Source organism: Mustela erminea, chromosome 17 (assembly GCF_009829155.1).
Source record: "Mustela erminea isolate mMusErm1 chromosome 17, mMusErm1.Pri, whole genome shotgun sequence".
Classification (NCBI taxonomy): Eukaryota; Metazoa; Chordata; class Mammalia; order Carnivora; family Mustelidae; genus Mustela; species Mustela erminea.
The window spans coordinates 8,382,008-8,405,098 of NC_045630.1; the positions used below are offsets into that span (position 1 = coordinate 8,382,008).

The following is a 23,091-nucleotide window of genomic DNA, read 5'->3' on the forward strand; positions in this document are numbered from 1 at the left end:
TACTGCATTGCCCACAACACAGCACCGTCTCTCCAGCAAGATGGGACACATCTGGAGACACTATCTTTGTTCTTCTCTTTTACAAGCTAATAAAGAGCACCGCTGAGGATTCAGAATTTCTTGCTTAACGTCCATAAAGACAGAGAGAAGAAAATAGGAAGATATATCACAATTGTAAGTTGAACACAAAGAGACAACAGAGCTCTAGACTATGTAACAGTAATAAAACTGGTAATAATGTAGCAAAATATCAGACCACGAGTCTTCAGATAAACATTAATCCTGGATGAATTTTCTCTAATGCAAGAAGTGGTGAGAGAAGGCTGTTTTCAAGGACAAAAAGGAAAGAGGGTATTTTTCTTTCATTTTTTGATGTTCGTTTTCCAACACTTGATTTAGTTTCTAAGTGGACGAATGCCCAAGGCAGGTATCTCTACAAAGCTAACTAGAGGGAAGATGACGTAGAAAGAAATAAAATTACTAGTCTTCTGTTAGTAAGTCTAAAACTAAGAAATGTTTTGCAAGATAGCAAACATATTACGGAAGACAGCTATCATCTAAATAAGATTGTAAGCAGTCAAAGCCTTAAAAATAATGCACTCTGATAATACAATGCAAGAAGAACTAGAAATAATGATAATCTGAAAGAGCTAGAAATGTATCGAAATCTGAAACCAACACTTATAAAATGGATATGTAACCCAGGTATCCCTGGACAACTGATGAACAATACCTGTTTTATATATTATGCACCTTTGAAAATCAGGAAAATAAGAAATAAAAATTTGAGTTTGTCAGGATTAATTTTTTATGAAAATTTCGATTGTTTTTCATTATCCTTTTATCCTTCTGCAAATTACTGGTAAAAAGACTTAGAGATTCAACTAGACACAGATGGTGATGATTATTTTTCCTGGCACACTAGAAGTTAAAGCCTTGGAATTTGCTAGATTCACAAAACACAGAACACTGTTATACTAATTGCCCAGAATGAAGATATTATATAAATATCCAAGTTTTTCTCTAATGAGCTGAAACTTAAAAAATCACTTTTTCTTTTTGAGTTCCATTCTTTAAATATTCTATTTGATTGGATTTGAGATGGCCAGGACACCCTATTCGGGAAAGCTCCTCCCCCCATGGTGAGGAAGGTTTGAAGGATACTGAGTAACATATCGTAAAATATATAAGGAAATTATGTTATTGTGGTCATATGCTCAAATTCCTATGCATAACTGACACTTTCTAATATGTCATGGAATATCAGTTGCAAATCTGTAGAAAAGTTAGAAGTTATGATCCTAATTCCAAGCACAGATACATGGAGATAGTGGGGTACTGCTAAAACGTGGGATAATCCCTTACTATGATTTATGAGTAATCCTAAAACACAAGCTTCCAACATCCGTCACAGAAAGGCTGAAATGTTAATACAAAGAAAATTCAAAGGCTTCAGGCATTTGTAAATTAATTTCACATTCATTTCCCAAATGAACATTTTGGAGTGTTTGAAAAGTTACACCTTGAGTTTCCCAAAATGTTCTAAGTATAATTACAAAATAGAAGAGCTGAGGAAAATGATAGAAAAGTAAAGAGAAGAATAAAAGAAAGCATTAATTCACTGAAGTCTGGTATGCAGAAGACAAGCAATTAGGTTCACTGTGTCAGAGGAATGCCACCACAGCTCTTGGCCACTTTCACTTAAAAATGTCTTAACCTAAAATACCATTTCTACTCAATAGGCCTAAGATGGCCAATCAGATCCACATAAAGCTTAAGACTGCTCAAATCTCTTAATGACACACCTACTACGTGTCTGACGTTTATATTAGGTAGGTACTGCCAAAAATCAAGGAACGTAATTTTAACATGCTGGCATTTATGGCAGAAATATTCCCTGAGGTCTAAAAAGTCTTAGGAAGGGGCGCCTGGGTGGCTCAGTGAGTTAAATAAAGCCTCTGCCTTTGGCTCGGGTCATGATCCCAGGGTCCTGGGATTGAGCCCCACACTGGGCTCTCTGCTCAGAGAAGCAGGGTCCCAGCTTCTTCCTCTCTCTCTCTGCCTGCCTCTCTGCCCACTTGTGATCTCTCTGTCAAATAAATAAATAAATAGATAGATAAAAAGGCTCAGGAAATAGGAGCCAGACCCAAAGTTTCAGCATACAAAAATGCAAGTGAGAATCTCTGAAGGGAAGAAGTCTCCTGACAGTCTAACACTGTAGAACAAAGAGAGAAAATTCCAAAGAGCAAAAGGATATAAATAAATAAATAAATAATGAGGCATTTTAATAAGTTGAACAGGGGGAAAACAGGTTTTGTTTCTTCTGTCAGCGAACCGGATCACACCTCTGCCTTGCAGGTGCAACAGGTACGGACAACAAGGCGCGGAGAAGGAAGTTAACAAACAAGATCGAGTTCGGAAGCAGAATGCTGGGATTCAAATTCAGGTCTCCCTTAACTACAAATCCCATGTTCTCTCCGTCTCAAGGAAGCCTGGGTGTCCACGCCAGGCCAGCTCTTCAAACTGCCTCTTCCAAACCACTGACTTACAGAAGCAAAGCAAACTAGATAAATCTCTTTAATTCACGTACAACCAAACTGCAGAGTTGATTGTCTAAACCATTTAACCACTGTGTATTATCTTAATGCTCTGGGAAATCCGAACAGAGTGAGTGGCCAGGGGCACGACCCCCTCAATCACATTGCCAGGGACAAAAGTCACCTCTTTTCCCCGATAGCTTCTCCTCTAGGCCACCCTGGTCTGATGCGGACAGTGACCCCAGCGTGAAAAGGGGACGCGGCAGCAGAAGCTGGGACACAGCGAGCTAAGGGCCAGCCTAGCAACAGAAGCCACATGTGGACCGGGAGGGAGTGGGACAGCACAGGCCATCGTGGCTCTCAGAGGGGCAAGTGCTCGAGTGGAAGAGGCAGGAAGAACTGAAGGCAAACGAGGGTTTTCACAGAAAGAGGCTTCAAGGGGCCTGCAGGGAAATGGGCCATGATAACAGCGTCAGCTACAAAATCCGTCCCGGCTTCCTCAGGCGGAGCAATCTCCTTCCTGGTGGCAGCAACATCAAGTGTGGATCTAGGTCCCTTGGGAGTATATTTTAGGGTAAGACAAAAGGGAGGAGTGAAAGTGGTCAGAGCTCGAGTTATTTATAAGTTGGGTTTAGCTGGTAAATGCTTTTAAAAATATATAGCAGTGGCTTCACTGAAAAGTATGTAGGCCACAGGGTGCTAAATTTGTTTTAACTGCTCTTCTTACCATAACACCGTCGCCACCATGACTACCACTTCCCGAAGGCTGACTATGTGCTGTCTAATCATTTACAGTTAGGAACCCACTGTAGCTTCACAACAACCTGAGCGGAGTACCATTTTGCTGTGAACATTTAAGAATACTGAGGAACAGGGCGCCTGGGTGGCTCAGTGGGTTAAGCCGCTGCCTACGGTTCAGGTCATGGTCTCGGGGTCCTGGGATCGAGTCCCGCATCGGGCTCTCTGCTCGGCAGAGAGCCTGCTTCCCTCTCTCTCTCTTTCTGCCTGCCTCTCCATCTACTTGTGATTTCTCTCTGTCAAATAAATAAATAAAATCTTTAAAAAAAAAAAAAGAATACTGAGGAACAGAAAAATTAGGTAACCTGTGTACGGTTACATCACTGGCATCACTACTGGTAAGAATTCAAGCTGGACTCATAACCACCACACTTCTGAAATTACTACTTTTAACCTGATGCTCAAATTTCTAGAATTATATGAATTTTAAGAGTAAACAGGCTCTGAGTAATAGTTGCTCATGGATATGGCGCCTGACAGGTAGGAGTTCACAATTCTGCTCTGGCATATGTCTTAGGCTGTCATGTGGGGAACAGCACAGCTCGCTGTCATTCGTGCGATGCTCTCCAGCTCCGCACCGGGCACACACTTACTAGTACTGTCACATGTCATCTCTGTAACAACACTACAGAGCAAGAATTATCATTTCATCATTTTAAAGCTAAAGCAAGGGAACGGAATTTTTCATGGAGTCTTCATACTCACAAACTCATTACATCCGCCCACAACTCTGGGAACTAAAAGGAAGATGTACGAGGAAGCTAAATTGCACAGAGAGTATGTGATTTTCCCCAGATTTACCAATGGTAAATTACAAACTGAAATTCAAATCCAGGTCTTGATTTCGAGTTCAAAACGCAAATGTTGCTCTCTAGGAGTTATTATCTTTCACAGAACTACTGAATATAAAATCAAATTAAGAGAAAGGTCAACCCAGGAAAACTTCTAAGTTAGTATTTCACCTGATTTTTTTGTAACCAACACCAAATAATTTTTATATTTGATCACAGCCTTTTAAAAGAATAAAACACCATGATGTAATCCTTACTTATTATTTTCCAAGATAATAATGTAAAGACACCTACGACCACACTGTGGTGGAGACGAAAATTTTTAGGCTTAACACCAGAATATAACATTTTAGTTAAAATTTAGTCCACATAGGGATGCTTGGGTGGCTCAGTTGGTTAAGTGGCTGCCTTCAGCTCAGGTCATGATCCCAGCGTCCTGGGATCGAGTCCCACATCAGGCTCCTTGCTTGGCAGGGAACTTGCTTCTCCCTCTGCCTCTAGCCTGCTACTCTGTCTGCCTGTGCTTGCGCTCTTCTCTCTCTCTAACAAATAAATAAAAAATCTAAAAAAAAAAAAAAAATTTAGTCCACATATGCAAGTAGATTAAAATTTTTCTCTATAAATTCCTAGATATAGAAAATAAAGGTAAACTGCATTCAAAAAAGGTTTACCGTGTTCATGCACTGTGCAGAACTCTGAGCAAAGGCTCAGGAACCATTCTGGAGCTCGCGATCCAGCACAGTGACAGGTAAGTAGAAGTAGATATAATACAAGGCTGATAAAGCACCCCAAAACGAGATTAAAACAAAAGTTTACAGGTGTGGAGAAGCAAGAAAGTAATTCTGCTAACAGGAGCTGGGAATCAAAACAGCACACTTAAGCTGTCTCATGTTAAAATGAAAGGCAAACCAGGGTTTTCTACCCACAACGGTAAGAAAAGGTTTCTACCCAGGCTGCCTCGCTCTCTGCTTTGATCTGCCCACCAGGTTCATAACATCAGCAAGTTAATATTCCTAAATGATTCTCCTTTGTTCCTTCCCTTCAGGGAGAAGTGGAATTTGGGTTTAAGTACAACTTGTGTAAATGACAAGGTAGATGGAAGAATTACGAGGCTGAAGAAAATCTAACAAATTATTTTGAGAAGGAGACAGCAGGGGAGCTACTGTTCCCCTGGAGGTACGGCAGGCAAAGAAGGAACCCGCAAATGAGTGATATCAAATGTGAGCCATTTCAGTTCCAACCTGAAGTACTGAGACTTAATTCTGTGTGCCATGAGAAACAAACAAAGGCTTGAGAAAAAACTAGCAGAAAAACAAGGTATGTCAAAGACTAAATATCAGTCTTTCAGTAGCAGGCCAATTCAGAATGAGAAAAAAATGTTTCACGGTAATTGCCAAATTTCTGCATATGTTTTTCCATATAATGTTTAATGTATATTTTGAAAAGCAATAGCAGTTTGAAGCAGTTGGGATACATTTAGTTTCTGTTAAATTCACTTTAACAATTTCAAAAGCACAGCTATGGAAAAATGTTGCATTTGGTTATGTTAGCAGAACCATAAGAAAATTGAGAAAAAATAAGAAATTATTCAATACTTCAGCATTCTCTTATTCTATGGCTCCTTATATTCTGACAATGTGGAAAAATCAAATGAAGTATTTTGAAAAAACTCACTGTAGTAACACAAAAATATCTTCGAAGTAGGAATACAAAAGAAAAGCAATAATGAATACTGGTGTTTAAAACACATGCCATATTTTTAAGGTAAATGGACGTGTTTCACGTCCTTTTTACTCTAGTATAGAAAGTTCTCCACCATCTGGCATCAAACCATGTTTTCACCTTTTTTCCTACGTTACCCTATACTTCTCTGTCTCCCAAGAGTGCTTTTTCCCTAACTGCCATGGCTTTCCACTATTTTCCCACATACAGATTCAAGCCGTCCGGTGAAGTCAACTTTCATCTCATCTCTTCAAAGAAATCTTTTCCAGCCATTATGAATAATAACCACCAACAGCCTTCTGAATTCCTGTATTTACTGCCAATTCAGTTTCTTGAGAATGGGCTAGTTCCATTTTCTTCCATATGGTCCCCAAAGTGCTATGTACCTAGCAAACCTTTTAAGAGTAAAATACAAACTAAAGGAAGAGAACACAAACAGGAAATATAATCTGATTTGTCTTTTTACAATATTAAAAAAATATTCAAGTTAGACAAAAAGAAAATCTTAACTTACCCCATTCAGGCTGCCCAAATCTTTCACCAAATGTTCATCTGTAGAGGCGTCATAATTGATTACAGCATGTTGCTTATCCACACTACGAGACTGAAAGGAATTTTTCTGAGTTAGGAAATACAAGAAAATACTAGGATAAAGAACAAACACAAAGATTTTTCACTAGATACCTTATATTAATAGGACAATAGATAAATATAGAGAAATACCAAAATGAAAATGGATTAAATAAGATTTAAACTGTGTTACTACGCAACACAAATTTGGCATCACTCCCCAAGTAGAAAGCAGCCAAGATTTGAAGATTCTTTTCTATGAAATTCACACATTTGACTTTTGAAAGAATTAAAATCAGATGATTTTGCTGAATGCATCAAATGACAATTTTTTCTTATAATTCAAAACTGTTACATGGAAGTCATGAGAATTACAATTTTATGATGTTTTATGTATCTTACTGTTTAAAAAAAAACTACCCTACAGGATTTTCTTCTTTTGATATTGAAGATTACAGTGTAAATTATATAAGGAATCCAAAGACTTAAAGAAAAGGAACACAATGTGATACGCTCTTGAACAAAATTATCCTCACTTAAATATGAGTCCTAAAACTAGAATTCAAGGGGAAGTTCTAAGAGGGACAGAGGTAAAAAGTTAAAAAAAAAAAAAAAAAAAGGAATTAGAATAGCAAAGTACTGAAAATCGGTTTTCAGTCTCTCTTCAAGTACGTAGCACGCACACATGCCTGCGTGCTCCGGAGCTTGGGGAATTGTCTGGAGACAGAAGCACCTGAGAGAGGACCTGTATACAAGCCTGTGGAAACTTTCACTGAAAGAAAATATCCACATAGTGACAAGAAGAAACAGTCTGAGAACCACACCAGATCTGAACTCAGTAACACTGAGGGCTACTACGGGAACCTGGGTAATGAAAAGCAAAGAAAGTATCCCAAATGGGGAGAGACATAACTTCCAGTTTCCAGTCCAACATGAAAAGAGTGTGCAAGTCATCAGTCCCATCCTTACAACAAGAAGAAAGACACACCAATGGAAAATCAAAAACTAATCTTAGTTTTTTCTGAGCACTGAGGTCATAAGGTCAATGAGCACCCTGAAAAGTAGGGAGAGAGGTGAACACAGACAATCACCGCTTCCTGAAAACGGAGACCATGGCTGCAAGCCAGCAAGGCAGGAAAACCCAAGGGTAACGTGAGTAACTGTGAGACATGAATGCCAACTCACTCGCAAGATAAAAGCTCCTAGGGGCACAGCCTTGGGGGACACCACTCTCTGAGGAGTTTTCTGAGTTTCACCTCCAGAAGCCCCATAAGAATGTCAGGGTGAGGACTGGAGAAAGTCTTCTGGTGTCCCCTTAGTGTGAGGGTCAAAGTAACCATTCTGAAATAGACCCAGAACATTCTATGGTCTCCAACAACCTGTCCTCAAGGAAGACTCTTTTACCATCCCACCAATGTGGGATTTACCAGAGCCTAACTGACATGCTAGAATGGGAAGACTGAACTTCAGTGTCCTCTAGCCTTCCAAAAAAGAGCTGTGAAGGTCATGACCCCACAAAAAGTCTGAGGACTAGTCTAAGCATTATAGTACGCTTCCTCTCCCTCCCAATCTTACCATTACACTCACAGGGGAGATTACAATGGGAAACACTGCTAAACTCAGATTATTTAATAAAGGATCTCTAAGGAAACTCCGAAACCACTGGAGAGACGAAAACAAGGACACCAGAGGAAATGTTAACCTCTGATACTGTCAGCTACAGACAACAGTGAACAGAGCCTGACTCCTAGCCCCATCAACAGAACGAGGTCAGCAACTAGTAAAGCAATACCAATATAAATCCTAGTTGAAATGATCCTTTCCAAATAAATAACACTGAAATGAAAAGCTCCTTCCTCTGTTAGTTTCAACTACATATTGAAAAAGTTGGGGTCATCTGTCTAACATTAGAAACAAACAGTGTTGACTTCAAACAATCTTCCAAAAACACCTACACATTCATCATACATACGATCTTTGCAACACAAAGTTTTAAAAGTTGCTTTTGGGTTGGTTTTCTCTGAAACCTCAGGTTCCCTAGGACAGACTGAAGAGCACCTTTCTGTGTCGTAGGATCACTGCCACTTCTCTGCAGCTCACCTGAGAAACCCACTGCAACGGTAACGTCTACGAAACATCTGCTTTCAATCTAAAAGTTACTTAAACTTCATGCCAGTTTCTATTGTCACGTTTTAAGTTATTGCTCTGTTTAATGAAGTACAAAATTCAGTTATTCCAGTGACAAAAGAAGCACATGTAGCACCATCAGGAAAACAATTCCTCTTTCCTATGTATTTAATTAGTCTGTGGAATAAAAATCTCTGCCTGCTGTAAGGCAAGTGAGACTGCAGGTCTATGTGGGCTCTTAATGACCTCGAACGAATCATCATAAATAATCTGTGAAAAAAGAGACAGAGAAGGAGCTCAAGTCCTTAGAATGGTGACCTGAAATCCAAGGGGAAAAATCGAAGTGAAAGCTGAGAAAAGAAAAATCACACAGGAAAGGGAGTTACTGTTAGCTTTGCAAAACAGGCCAAGTGGCTGCTTCTGGAGTCAGGGAACCGCAGCTTTCGAGGGAACGGTCAGCACACAGCAGAGATGAGAAAGAGCGTTCAAGGAGGAAACAGTCAGGAGACGCCACTTAACTAAGTGAACAACTTGCCAGAACCCGGAAAATCCTGAACCTGATATACACCTTGCCCTCAAACTGTGTATGGGGGTAGCTAAGTTCAAGAACACCTCCCGTGGAACGTAGAGCAAACCTAAGACACCAGGAGACAGCAGAGTCCACGGAGTTCAGAGGCCACTGCAAGCCTGGGGGCTGGGAGTGGAGGAGTGAGGATGCATCTGGGGTCAGAGAAAGCATTTTGTTTGTTTACAGCGTATTTATTTATTTGAGAGAGAGTGCACACGCACATGCGTTAAGCAGGGCTGGGGACAGACAGAATCTTCAATCAGATTCTGGGCTAAGCACGGAGCCCAACGTGGGGCTGATGTCAGGGTTAACTGACTAAGCCACCAGACGCCCCTGTTTGTTTTGAAACAAAGAGGGTAATAACGTTCTGAGAAGACCAGGCTTATGAACTCAGGGCAAGGGCGATCATCAGTTTAAAACTCACAGAACAAGTTACACAGTTTGTGTAACTCTTTAACAGCCAATGAAAGAAAGCAAATAAAAATTTCTGCCTTTACTTAACTGCTGTTTTCAAGGTTGTGGTATGTTTCAGCACCCATCAGAGAAACTCAGCAGAAAACCAAGATTATAGAGCATAATACATCTAGTGAGTTGTCAAGAAAAACTGAAGGAATAAGGGAGATTCACTACTTACATCTAACCATGTAAGTACTGATTAATCCATTTCCATTTCCAGATAGCAGAGTCACATTTTCTCTAGATTACACTGCCAGGAGATGGTATATTACAACTTAATTTTTACAACCCATTTGGACATTTCAATGCAAATCTAATAATTTCTCAAACATATAATCTTAGCCGATTGGGTGTAAACTATGAAGACTGTCATATTTTTTTTTTTAAGATTTTATTTATTTATTTGACAGAGAGAGATCACAAGTAGGCAGAGAGGCAGGCAGAGAGAGAGAGAGGAGGAAGCAGGCTCTCTGCTCAGCAGGGAGCCCGATGCGGGACTCGATCCCAGAACCCTGAGATCATGACCTGAGCCGAAGGCAGCGGGTTAACCCACTGAGCCACCCACGCGCCCCCGAAGATTGTCATATTTTACCAGTTCTCTTATTCTTGTCACTTTAAGCCTCCAGTAAGAATGCAAGACTCCTAAAGCCCTTCCTCATCACAAGAAAAAAAAAATTTTTTTCTGCGTCTCTGTACGGGAACAGGTATTAACTGCACTTATTCTGGTGATCACTTTTCAAATATACAAAGAGTCAACCACTGTTATCCACTTGAAACTAATATAATGTTGTAAGTCAATTATATATATCAATTTTTTAAAATGCAGGACTCTCGAGTCACTGGCTCCTTACAGAGAACACCCAGAGGAGTGGAAAGAACACCGTTCCTTGTGATTTTTACTTTCTAGAAAGACTCTTCCCGAGGCCCTGCACTGCACTCTAGAGAATCCACCTCACCCGAAACTCCTCTTCATTCTCAAGCTTTCACAGATGGTTACCTCCTACTTCCTTCCTTTAACTGAAATCTGGCTCTCCCCCTGAGAGCACTATTTCTACCGCATTCCTTTAAAGTGGATGCCATCCTCCTAAATCCGACATTCTGCTGAGTTCAGAGATACAGAATGAATTCGTGCGGTTTACTATTACGGCTTTTGGGCCATTACTATCTCCCTTCAAGGAAAAGCCCTTCACTGTTTTGAAGTTCTGGTTATCCATCTATAGGTGGATACAAGTATACAAGTATTTATATAAGTACAAATAAATATATATACACACACTATATATTTCTGTACACACACACACACACACACACACACACCCCCTTCCTAGATTGCTGCAATCATCCATGGTCATTTTAACTTCTTTCCCCCTTTGAGTGAACTCTACCTCCAACGTGGACCTTGAACACATGCCCCAAATCAAAGTCACATGCTCTACCAACTGGACCAGCCAGGCAGCCCTCATTCTAACTTTTGGACAGCAGTTTTGGAATAATGGTTGACAGTCTTCCTTCTCATTCAAATTTACTTCACCATGATTCATTTTAAACATCTATGTTGAGGGGCCCCTGGGTGGCTCAGCTGGCTGAAGCTCTGATTCTTGGTTTCAGCTCAGGTCATGAACTCAGGGTCCACGATCAAGCCCTGCACTGGGGGGCACTGGTCTGTGCTCAGCAGGGATTCTGCCCAAAGATGGTCTCCCTCTGCCCCTCCCTCCGCTCACACACCCTCTCTCTTTCAAATAAATAAATATAATCTTTCAAAATCTATGTAGACAGCCCATATAAAACTCTAGCCTTCCCAACGTCCACAACCAAACTCCATACTCATGTCTTGGCAAACTGCTCCCCCTGCTAGATCTTACGTGAAACGGACTTCTCCCCTGGAATCTCAGCTGTGACCTTTTTCTCCGTGACCACATTCCCCTGTTCCTCCAGGTCTCTCACTTATTTATAATAATTTACTCTTATGTGACCTCAGTGCCCTGACTGCAGCAGGTCATCTCATACTCTGACCCCCTTCCTTTTCTGCCAAGCGAGCATCCTCCTCCTCCTGACTTTACGTCCCTCCGCAACGCAGCCCCCCCCCCCCCCCCCCCGCTTCCCCGTCCTTCCAGCTCACGACTCCCACCCGCCACCTTCTGCTCAGAGTGCCCTGCTCAGCTTCACATGTTACTTCCTGGTTTCTACTAAATATCTCAATCCGGATGTCCCTTCAGAACCTCAAACTCACTACCTTATTCCCCCCAAAAGCACACCTCCTGAAATTCTCATGCACTCCTATGCCCAAAAGGCTAGGTCTGGGGCCCTTTCTCTCTCATCCCTCATTATGTAACTAGAAAGCGCACCCTAACTTTTCAGTCCCTCTCATAGTCTTCATTTCAAAGGTTTCTTTCTTCTTTAGAACTTTACCTCGCTTTCTAGACTATTATCACCCACTAACTGCTTATAGCGATTCCGACCTCCAATTTCTGAGCAGCAATATAGATTAACCATTTAAAGGGCAGGTGCTAGAGTCCAAAAGAACTGGTCGAGACATATGGCAACTGTGTGGCCTTGGTAAAAAGACTAGTATTTGCTTAATCATCTATAAAAAAGACAGACCATAGCTCAGAGGTATCCTTTGTGAGGATAAAATGATATAAGGCATGGGAAGCACTTAAAAAAGGCAATATTCTGGGGCACCTGGGTGGCTCAGTGGGTTGGGGCCTCTGCCTTCGGCTCAGTTCATGGTCCCAGGGTCCTGGGACCGAGTCCCGCATAGGGCTCTCTGCTCAGCGGGAAGCCTGCTTCCTCCTCTCTCTCTGCCTGCTTGTGATCTCTGTCTGTCAAATAAAGAAATAAAATCTTAAAAAATAAAATAAAAGGGTAATATTCCCCTGTATAAGAACTCCTCAAGGTACTTACTAGCTAAGACAAAATATATAGTCTTTCATCTAGCACACAAGGCCTTCCAAGATGGGTTCTCTTCTAAAATCCCAGTCTTTTTTTTTTTTTTTTTTTTTTTTTTTAAGATTTTATGTATTTATTTGACAGACAGAGATCACAAGTAGGCAGAGAGGCAGAGAGAGAGGAGGAAGCAGGCTCCCCGCTGAGCAGAGAGCCCGATGCGGGACTCGATCCCGGGACCCCAAGATCATGACCTGAGCCGAAGGCAGCGGCTTAACCCACTGAGCCACCCAGGCGCCCCTAAAATCCCAGTCTTAATCTCTCAAAAAGTTTGCCTTCATCTCCTATATATAAATCACAAGGGACTATTTTATTTATAAATCATAAGGGATACTGAATGCCATGCTATCTTTAATACCATGTACTCAATCACATTCAAAACCTTCCAGAAACCATTTACTCATCTTTCAAGATTATTCAGCTCAAGCCATCTCCTCCATGAAGTCTTCCCAGATTTTCCATCTCCACATTTCCTTGCAGGTAGGACTGATCAATCTGTCTGCTGTGCTGCCCACATCAGACACATCACGGTTCCGTGCCATGGTGTCTGGACTGGTTTACATGCGTATCTCCTGTTACCAGCAATAAGCTGTCAAGGACAGGGAGACCCTACCTGTACATACATTGATCCCTTGGTAGCCAGCATGGGGCCAAGTGTACTGTAGATGCTTAGCATGGGTTTGTTAGAAAGGAAATACATGCTCTTTAGCCTAATAGAAGTACTCAACTTACAAAGTTCAGACCAGATTTTAAGAAACCTACAAACTGAGTGGCTTAAAACAACAGAACCACAACAAAACAAAAAAATTTTGGATCTCAAACAAGATAATTATAAAATCAGAAAATTCTGGAAAGTAAGAGTATTAAAATAAAGCAGTAACACTGTTATATTTAAGAAATACTTCCTTTTCTACAAAAAAACAAACAACAGAAAGCCTGATATCAAATAAGTCAAAACATAAAAAACAATTCTAGGCCAGGCACAGTGAAAAGCTAATTTTAACCAAAACTAACACATGATATGGTACAAATGACTACCTGCTATGTGTCACATATGCTTTGAGTATGAAATGGCTATTTTTTAACATTATTATTACCTCTTATATTACTTCTTTTTCCTACTAAAACACAGACATACATGGATATATAGGCTAAAAAAAAAAAAAAAAAAAACATAGAGAAAAAAAAAGACTGCCACTGTGTGTCATCACTGTTTTAAAATCTTTTTAAAAGACCCTATAGCTGACTCTTTAAAAGCTCAAACTGCATTTCTACAATCAGGGTAATTAATACACAGTGACTTATCTTCGCTGTGTGTCTCCAAAAGAACGTGAAAATAAGTTACCTATGATATTCAAAACATATTCCATTATCCTCCTGGGGACTGTTCTTACACCACTGTGAAAGTTAAAATATTAAAATTTTAAGTAAAATATAATTGTTACAGTTTGTTTTATGCACCAAGAGGGAAAAAAATATGTTTCAGTTAGTAAATGGTATTTCTTAAAACACAGTAAAATTCAATTATTTAGTGCAATTATTAGCAAACTTTTCAAAATGCAACTCCGTTTGTATTTGGTAGTATCCCACATATTGCAACAAAAGTTTGAACGTGTTTACTAGCAGGAGAATTAAGTTAGCAAACCAGTTTTAGGTCATATACGTGCAGTAGCAGCTTAGTGGTCGAAGAGAAAAATCATGTGATTTTGAGCCAGTATTACCAAGACTCTGATACCAGCCTCCATGACTTAATGGTTATGTGATACTGGCCCTGTGACTAAGTCTGAATCTTAATTTTACCGTCTGTAAAACAGAGATGACCTCTCAGGAGACTGTTGAGAGGAACAACTAAAATGATGTCAGTGAACACTGAGAAATAGAAAGTACTATTTAAGTGCAAGGTACTTTTAATAGTAATGTTAATGTGAGTTACTCCAGACAAAATGTAATTCCCATCTAATAATTATACTTTACAGCTTTAATCCATGCCTAAGATTTGTTTTGCATAGTATGCCTTTATGAAACACAGCACAGTCATCTTTGTATAGCAAGACAAACGGGCATAGCAAGTCTACACGATTTGCTGGAGGCTTCCAGGATAAGTGCGAGAACTAATTCCAGAATCCTTTATTTAATCACCTACTCTTTAATATCCAGGCACATTTTCTTCTTGACGATCACATTCTTTAGACTACCTTTTTTGGAATGAGATGAAATAACAAAACCCATAAAACTAAAAAAATTTATTTGCTGTCATAACATAACAAAGAATTTTTAAGTGTAATCAAATAGGCTATATAACCTTATGGATCATTTATTTCCCTTATGCTTTGGGTTTAAGCCATATGATCACCACAGATCAGCAAATCTATTTGTAGCTGAAATCTTTACAGGTAAGAAACTACTTAAAATTATTCACAGGCAGAGATTTTGAAACCTAACAACGGGTTTCCTATACACTAAAAATAGAGGGTTTTAAGCCATAAATGTAGACTTAGATCAACCAAATTTGTAAAGCTCTTCTTTTATTTACTCATTAAAAAACAATCAAATATTAGCTATTGGCACTTCAAACAATTTTAATTATCACACTGACTGACCTAACAATGCAGAACCACTGAGGCTGTGTAAAGCCTTTAAAAGGAAAACACAATTTCATCAACTCCAGAGCACTAATCTTTCAAAACAAATACATTTTGCATTTATAAACACAAAACTCTTCACTCTTGCAACACTATAATCCATATATGAACTAAGCTTAGTTCATTTTTCAAAAATGATATAAAAAGAGTAACTTTTAAAAACCCATTAATTCTACTACAATACTAGGAAGGATTAAATTAATATTAAACCACTTAAAAACTAAATACAATTTGCAAATATTTATTCTTACTTTGATATACAAGATGCCCTTCAGTGCTATGAGAGTACTACTAATTTGTAGCACTGATTCAGACTCCACATAACCAGCAGGCCAATCTACTCGTGACCTCTCTCGGAGAATCCACTGTGTCTAGGACAGGGCTAAAAACAACATGCTGATCAGTAAAGGGCAGAATTATCTTTAAGGGTGGAGACTGAGGAACAGGTCAAAACTGCTTTTTTCCTTGCCTGATCACAGAATTTCCTTATCTCCTTTACAATCCATTTAAAAATTAGGAAATAAGGCATAAATAAAAAGTTATGCCTAGGATACCCATATCTAAACATTTATGAAATTAAAATAAAAATATTATTTTAACTTTTGACAGCACTTTAATACCGACAAATCAATTAAATCATTTCTGCTCATTAAAATAATACTAATTTTTACTTTAAGTTTGTTATAAAGGCAATATGAATCAACTGAATCAATTCAAAGATAGTTTAAAATTCTACTGCCATTGATTTCCTTTTTTTCATTGTGGTGATATATATATGATAAATGCATAACATAATATCTGCCATTTTAAACATTTGTAAGTATACAATTCAGGGGAATTAGTTAAATTCACAATGTTGTACACCACCATCTATTTCCACAATTTTTTTTATTACCTCAAACAGATATTCTGTAACTCTTAGGCAGTAACTGCCCAAACCTCTTTTCCCCAGCCACCGGTTACTGCTAACCCTCTTTATGTATATGAATTTAGCTATCCTAGCTATTTTCAAAGAGAGAAATCATGTAGTATTTGTCCTTTGTGTCTGGTTTATTTCACATAGCATACTGTTTTCCAAGTTCATTTCTGTTGCAGCACGTATGAGAATGTCATTCCTTTACATAACTGCATAATAATCCATTCCATGTATACACTGCATTTAGTTTATCCATTCACTTGTGACTAGACGCTTGGGCTATTTTCACCTTTTGGCTGTTGCAAATAACGAATGCTATAATCCACACTGACACATAAGCATCTGTTTAAGACCCTGCACACAATTACTGTGGGTATATGTCTAAAAATGGAACTGCTGGTCATATGGTAATTCTATGTTCAGCTTTTTGAGGAACCACTAGAAGCTATTTTCTTCAGTAGCGACACCATTCTACAATCCCACCAGCAACATACAAGAATTTCAATTTCTCTACATGTTCACTGACATTTATTTTCCTGTTTTAAAAAAGTTACAGCCATCTTAGTAGATGTGAAGTGCTATCTCATTGTGGTTTTGACTGGCATTTCTTAACGACATATGATGTCGAGCATCTTCTTTTCATGCTTACTGGGCATTTTTACATCTTCTTTGGAGAAATGTCTAGTCAAGTCTCTTGCCCATTTTTTAAGTGGGCTGCTTGTCTTTCTGTTGTTGAGTTGTAGGAATTCTTCATATATTCTGGATATGACACCTTTAAACGATACATGCAATTTTGCAAATATTTTCTCCCACTCTTTACTCTGTTGGTAGTATCCTTTGATATACAAGTTTTTAATTTTAATGAAGTCTCATTTATCTACTTTTTCTTTTGTGGCTGCTGCTACTGGTGTCATATCTAAGAATCCACTGCCAAATCCAAGGTTATGATGACTCATCCCTATGTTTTCTTCTAAGAGTTTTATGGCTGTAGCTCTTAAATTTAGGTCATTGATCTATTTTGGTTAAATTTTATATTTGATGTGTGGCAGGGGTCCAACTTCACTCTTTTATAGTGGAAATCCCGGTGTCCTAAGCCTCATCTGCCAAAGAAATTACTCTTTCCTCCACTGAATGAACTTACCACCCTTCTAAATCCTCAGCCTGCCACTGTAATAGTTTGTGGGTGCCGTAACAAAGTGTCGCAGAGGTGACTTAAAACAACGCAAGTTTACCTTCTTGTAGTCTAGACTCTAAAAATCCAAAATCAAGCTGTGGGCTGGGTCATATTTCCTCCAACGCTTCCAGGAGAGGATCTCTTCTTTCCTTGCCTCTTCTGGCTTCTGGTGGACTCAGGTGTTCTGGGTTTCTGGTAGCCTAACTGTAATCTCTGCTTCTGTCTTTACATAGCTATTCTCCCTCTGTCTTTTCCTTTCCTTCTGAGGACCTCAAGTCACATTAGTTTAGAGTCCATCTTAATGACTTTTTCTTAACTTGACTACATTCTCAAAGACTTTATTTCCAAATAAGGTCACATCCACAGGTATGGAAGATTAGGACTTCAGTATATCTTTTTTGGGGGGAAACAATTCAAATCACAACAGCCACAGATATAGAGGGGTTTATTTCCAGACTCTATTCTATTCCATATTCACTTGTCCAGATGTCTACTTTTATGTCACTAGCTTTGTAGTAAGTTTTGAAAGCTTTTTCAAGATTGCTTGACCATTTTTTAAATTTTGCCAGACTGTGCCAAACTTAGCCAAACTCTTTAGAAACAAAACATCTTTTACTATGGATATTTCTGTATTCCTACACATTTCTTGGGACTTTCTTATGGGGTACAGTTAAGTTACTTGAAAAGAGTATGACCCTTTTGGGTCCAGCTTTTCAGATTTAGATGAGGGTAGAACTCAGTCTATGGTAAATTATTCCCCACTATTGAGGGCATAGACACCAATGCCTTGTGAATCTACCAGTCTGGCTGTCAAGACAGGCACCATTCCTGACCATGCTATTGCCCAGCACTGTCAACTCTAATTCCTTTTAGTGCTTCTCCCCCACTTTATGGTTAGTTTCTCCATTATATATGTAATGATCAGTAGTACTCAGCGGCATACTGGAGAATAATTACTCCTTCTTTGTGTACCTCCTTCCTCTCTGGTACTGTGTCCTGTGAACTGGAACTCACCTTGGTCTTCCTGGACTCACAGCTTCCTCCTTCTACCTGACAAACTATCAGACAACTTGGATTTGTCACACACAGTCCAGGAACAGACACTGTATCAGTCGTGTCTCTTAAGAGACTGGTCCTGCAAGACCCACAAAACCCATTCCCACAGTTCTTGGCTGGTTGATACAAATGCTACATAGAAAGCCCCTCTTCCACTCTCTGATAAATGAGCTCCCACTATCTGTGCCTAAGAGAGGGTCCAGTTCCAAGAAGCTGTTAGCCAAACCAAACGACTGCCTTTTTCTCAGTTGCCACTCTCAACACTCCCATCTTACTGAGAACCACAGATAATCTCTGTACTATTATTCTATTTCTCATACTGAATTTGTTGAATTAAGGTGTCATTGTATATGCAACGTACTTGTATACTATACTTACTACACTCATATTCTATACTCACACAGCTGTGGAGTGGCTTTACTTTCACTGCCCCAGAACTGTAAAATAAGTTATCTAATTTTACAGTAAACATGTGTAACAGACAGACGCAAATTTGAGTTTTCTAGGGATAATGCAGGGTTTCTCAATCTCAGTACTATAGATATTTAGGGCCAGACACTTCCTTGTTCTATGTGTTTAGAGTGGGGGGAAAAATACACTGTACACTGTAGGATGCTTAGCAGCACACTTGGCCTCTTGGCCTCTACCTACCAAATGTCCATAGCGACCACTTCCAACCTCCCACCACTTCTAATAATCAGTTATTGCCGAATGCCCTTCGGGCAGAGGGAGACAGGACTTGCCCCAGTTAAGAACCACTGGGCTAACAGAATAAACAGTTCTACTCTTAAGTATTTGTTTATCATTCTTAACAACAAAAAAGGGAGGAAGAGTAAGGGGACAAAAACTTTATTCTAAAATGCAAGGGACCTGTTAAAATAACTAAATTCTCAAAAACCTGGAGATCCATTTTCTGCTAATTATCTTATGCAAACACAGCTTAAAAGTGTTTTAAAAGTAACTCCTTTATACAGAATGCAGTAAATACCATCAATATTTAATTATGCTTAAACTACTGAAAGGTATCATAATGAACATCTCGAAAAGAAGCAGAGAAACTAATTTTGGTATCACTGAAGCATCCATGATTAAAATTCAGTTGTACTTCATGCTATGCTAATTTTATGAATTATTTACAAGTCTTATTTTTAAAGCATATAATGTGAAACATCTTACTTATAAATAAACTTCTCTACTCTGAACTCTCATTTTTCAAAATTTATTCCCCAAGACTTAGAACTTATTTTTAGATGATTCAAGAGGGAGAAAATTAATTAAACTGGTAACTACAGTTAAAAGAGAGCTAGAAAGTTCAACTCTATGTAGTGTTGTTCTCCAAAGGAGCAGAAGAATATTTTCTACCAGTTCCAAGTTTTGAATAGATACATCTAGAAGTTTTATGTAATTACCTGCAACATGAGCTCACAGTCATCTCTTCCAACGAAAATCATTTCTCGTGGCAGCCTGTGGCGAGTGCCTCCACTGCTCACCAAAAACCAGGATGTTAAGCTCATTTTCTGCTTAGCTTCTAAGTCTTTGGCAAAGCTACGTCATCCTACAGAGATATTAAAGAAAAACATACATTCAGATATTTTTAGCTTTAGTATTTATCCACCAAACCCTTTAAAGTTGACCTAAGAATAGAACTGCATTCATCATCTACTCCTGGCTCAGTAAAAAGACAGTCCAGAGGTCATCCGACATGACAAATTTACCAAATTCTCATTAGTAAAGTAAATACACAGACTCCATTAAGAGTTCAATTAAAAAGGAAGACATCAGGCAATTAAGTAGTCAACTAATTCACATTTGAAAGGCTATGGACAGAGCTTATAAAGATCTATTAATTCTCAAGTAAGTGATCACATTATCATGTTAACTAGAGTAAATACTACCAATAGTATACAAATAAATGTCCGACTTAAAAATGATTTGAGAAAGACTAAGTTCAAATGAATATTTTTGATATCTGATTAAGAACAATAAAAACCAAAGATATTGCTTCTCTGTCAATAAAGTGCAGACCACTGAAAGAACTTTCAAAAACATGCAATTTCAATTTCTCTGTCCTCATATGTACTTTACTTTCTTAGAACATTTTTCTAGAGCAGCAATTCTTAGGCTTTTGTTCTTGGTACCCATTTCACTCTTTTATTAAAAAATTTTTTTTTAGTACCTCTCTCTCTCTCTCTCTCTCTCTCTCTCTATATATATATATATATAAGATTTTATTTATCTATTTGACAGACAGAGAGAGAGAGACCATGCACTACAGCAGGGGTAGAGGGAGAGGAAGAAGCAGCCTCCCTGCTGAGCAGGAAACAGGACATGTGACTCAATCCCAGGGTTCATGACCTAAGCCGAGGGCCGGTGCCTAATGGACTGAGCCACCAAGATACTCTATTTCTTTAAAATTTATTTACTTGACAGAGATAGAGCACATGCACAAGCAGGAGGAGCAGCAGAGGGAGAGGAAGAAGCAGACTCTCTACTGAGCAGTCAGACTGACATGGGGCTCAATCCCAGTACCCTGGGACCATGACCTGAGCCAAAGGCAGTTGCGTAACTGAGTCACCCATGCACCCCCATTCCACTTAAAACAAAACAAAACAAAACAAAACAAAACCCCAAAGAGCATTTTGTTTGCATGGTTTATATATACTAACATTTACCTTAAAAAAGAAATGAAAACTGAGAAACTAGGACTTATCAATTCATTCAAAATAAACTAACATTTTAATGAAAAATATACTTCCAAAACAAAAATAATTAGGGCAAAGAGTAGCACTATTTTAATTTTTAAAAAATTTTTTAATGTTTAGCTTAATTGAAGATTTTTCTATTCGCTCTGCATTCAATCTGTTGCCACATATCATTGAACCTGAAATATCTAAAGAAGGCCTGCCTTCATTCAAATAGTTAGAAAAGGGAAACTTATTATGTAGTTTTTTCAAATAACTATAGTTTTTTCTTTGATACTACATCAAAACTTTGAAAGCTTCTTGAAATTTATTTACAATAAGAAATATGCAACTTTTTATACTATGTTGCATGAAAATTCATCAACTTTGAAGGGATCTTTTAACATTATAAATTGGTCATGTGGAAAATACTGGTTCCCTGAGTTAACAGATCTTCTAAATAATGACCTATTCATTATATTACTTAAAAGCATCACAGTTGTTGACTTCATCACCCATCTTCTCAGAAAAATCTTTAAGTATGAGGTAGCCGTGAGAATCATGGTGGCAGAATCAAGTTTTCTAAAATTCTCATTTTCTCTTGAAAGCTATAATTTTATTGGCAAAAAATACCACCCATTCTTTTCTTTGAGGTGACAGGCTTACTTTGTTTGCCAAATATTCAAGTCTACAAAACCATAAATTTGTCTGTCAGTCATTGTGTCAAGTAAAAAGGCGTTCTATGAAGCAAGTGGGCAGTTCATAACTCGAAAGTGCTCTGTGAAACAAGTGGGCAGTTCACAACTCAAAGATGACACAAATTCTTCTCTTTGAGACAACCCTGGTACTTTGGTGTACAACATAAATGCTGTATGTGTCCTTCCAATTACTTGTACAGAATATTAAAAAGATGTGACTCCCATTTTAACCACATTATCAATGACATTCTTAAGTGAAACTGGCTTTTTTTCCCCCCCTTAATTCCAAACGCATGGCAGTGAAGGATACAATTACTATTACTATAGTTCAGCCTGGATCTACGCTAAGGAACCAGCAGCTTTACCCACCAATCTTTTTATACTATCAGTTCAGATGACAATACAATAAAGAAGGCAACTAATGTTTTAGATGTTCTTATGAGAATAGTTTTGACCCCCGACCTTTGAAATGGTTTTGGGAACTCCCAGAGGCCTGTGGACTGAGCTGTGCTAGAGAATGTGGCTATGTCATTCAGAATATAAACCTTAGTTAGAGTCAGACTGACAGATGAAGAATCTGACTCCTAGTTCTAACACTTTTTATTCTATATGACCTGGGGCAAGTTATTTATCTCCTGCCCCTTTGTTTACTCTTATCTAAAATGGGCATGATATTACCTACTCAAAGTTTTTTGTTAGAAATCAAAAAAACTATACATGTAAATATTTTTTCCCATGGAAATGGCACATTTTTTTACAATTTAATTAGAAGCAAACTATACTGTTGTGAACTGAAACATTCTGTACTAAGAACTAGATCTATATTAAAGCAAAATCCTATAAGATGTAAAATTTTGTTAAGGTAAAAATCCTATATATTATAAATTTATCAACACAGACACGAAACAATGGGTATCACCAGAACAGACAGTCTTCTGTAAAGCCAAAACAATCAAGTCTTAACTCACTTTCAGCTTATCAATTGATACAGTCAGTTTACATGGATTTTTCAATCTTTTATCCACCTTACTCCGTGCTGAAGCTGTTGTTAGTTTTTCATTGCCTATTCTTTGTTAAATTGGCTTTTAGCATTTCATGTGTACTTCCTGGCCAAGTCAATGGAGAATCTAAACAATTTTATCCAAGAAAAAACCCTCCAATCTAAATTTAGCATGTAAGTTGCATACTGCATTTGGAAACAAACAGAAGGACAATTTCAAAAGATGATATGAATAAGTAAGCCAACAGTTACACACTTATTTAAAGGAACTGAGAAAAGAAAAAGTACAGTAAGACATATTAAAAGGAAATGAAATTAGCCTAAACAGAGTCAACTGAAACAGTAGCACCAAACACGAGCAATAGAAATGATATAATATTTTCCAAATCAAAGAAGTTTTATGTAAGCA

At 38.4% G+C, this 23,091-nt stretch overlaps 1 protein-coding gene across 11 annotated transcripts in view; it reads right to left on the reverse strand.

Moving 5' to 3' along the window:
* CEP170 (centrosomal protein 170) overlaps positions 1-23,091 on the reverse strand; it is a 124,832-nt gene that overhangs the window by 69,661 nt on the left and 32,080 nt on the right. For all 11 annotated transcript variants that reach the window (XM_032317261.1, XM_032317270.1, XM_032317264.1 and 8 more), the window contains exons 2-3: positions 19,713-19,858; positions 6,363-6,452 (exon numbers count right to left, since the gene is read on the reverse strand). In XM_032317261.1, the coding sequence (XP_032173152.1) occupies positions 6,363-6,452; positions 19,713-19,817 (195 nt within the window). In that variant the 5' untranslated portion in view covers positions 19,818-19,858. The remainder of the gene's footprint in view (positions 1-6,362; positions 6,453-19,712; positions 19,859-23,091) is intronic.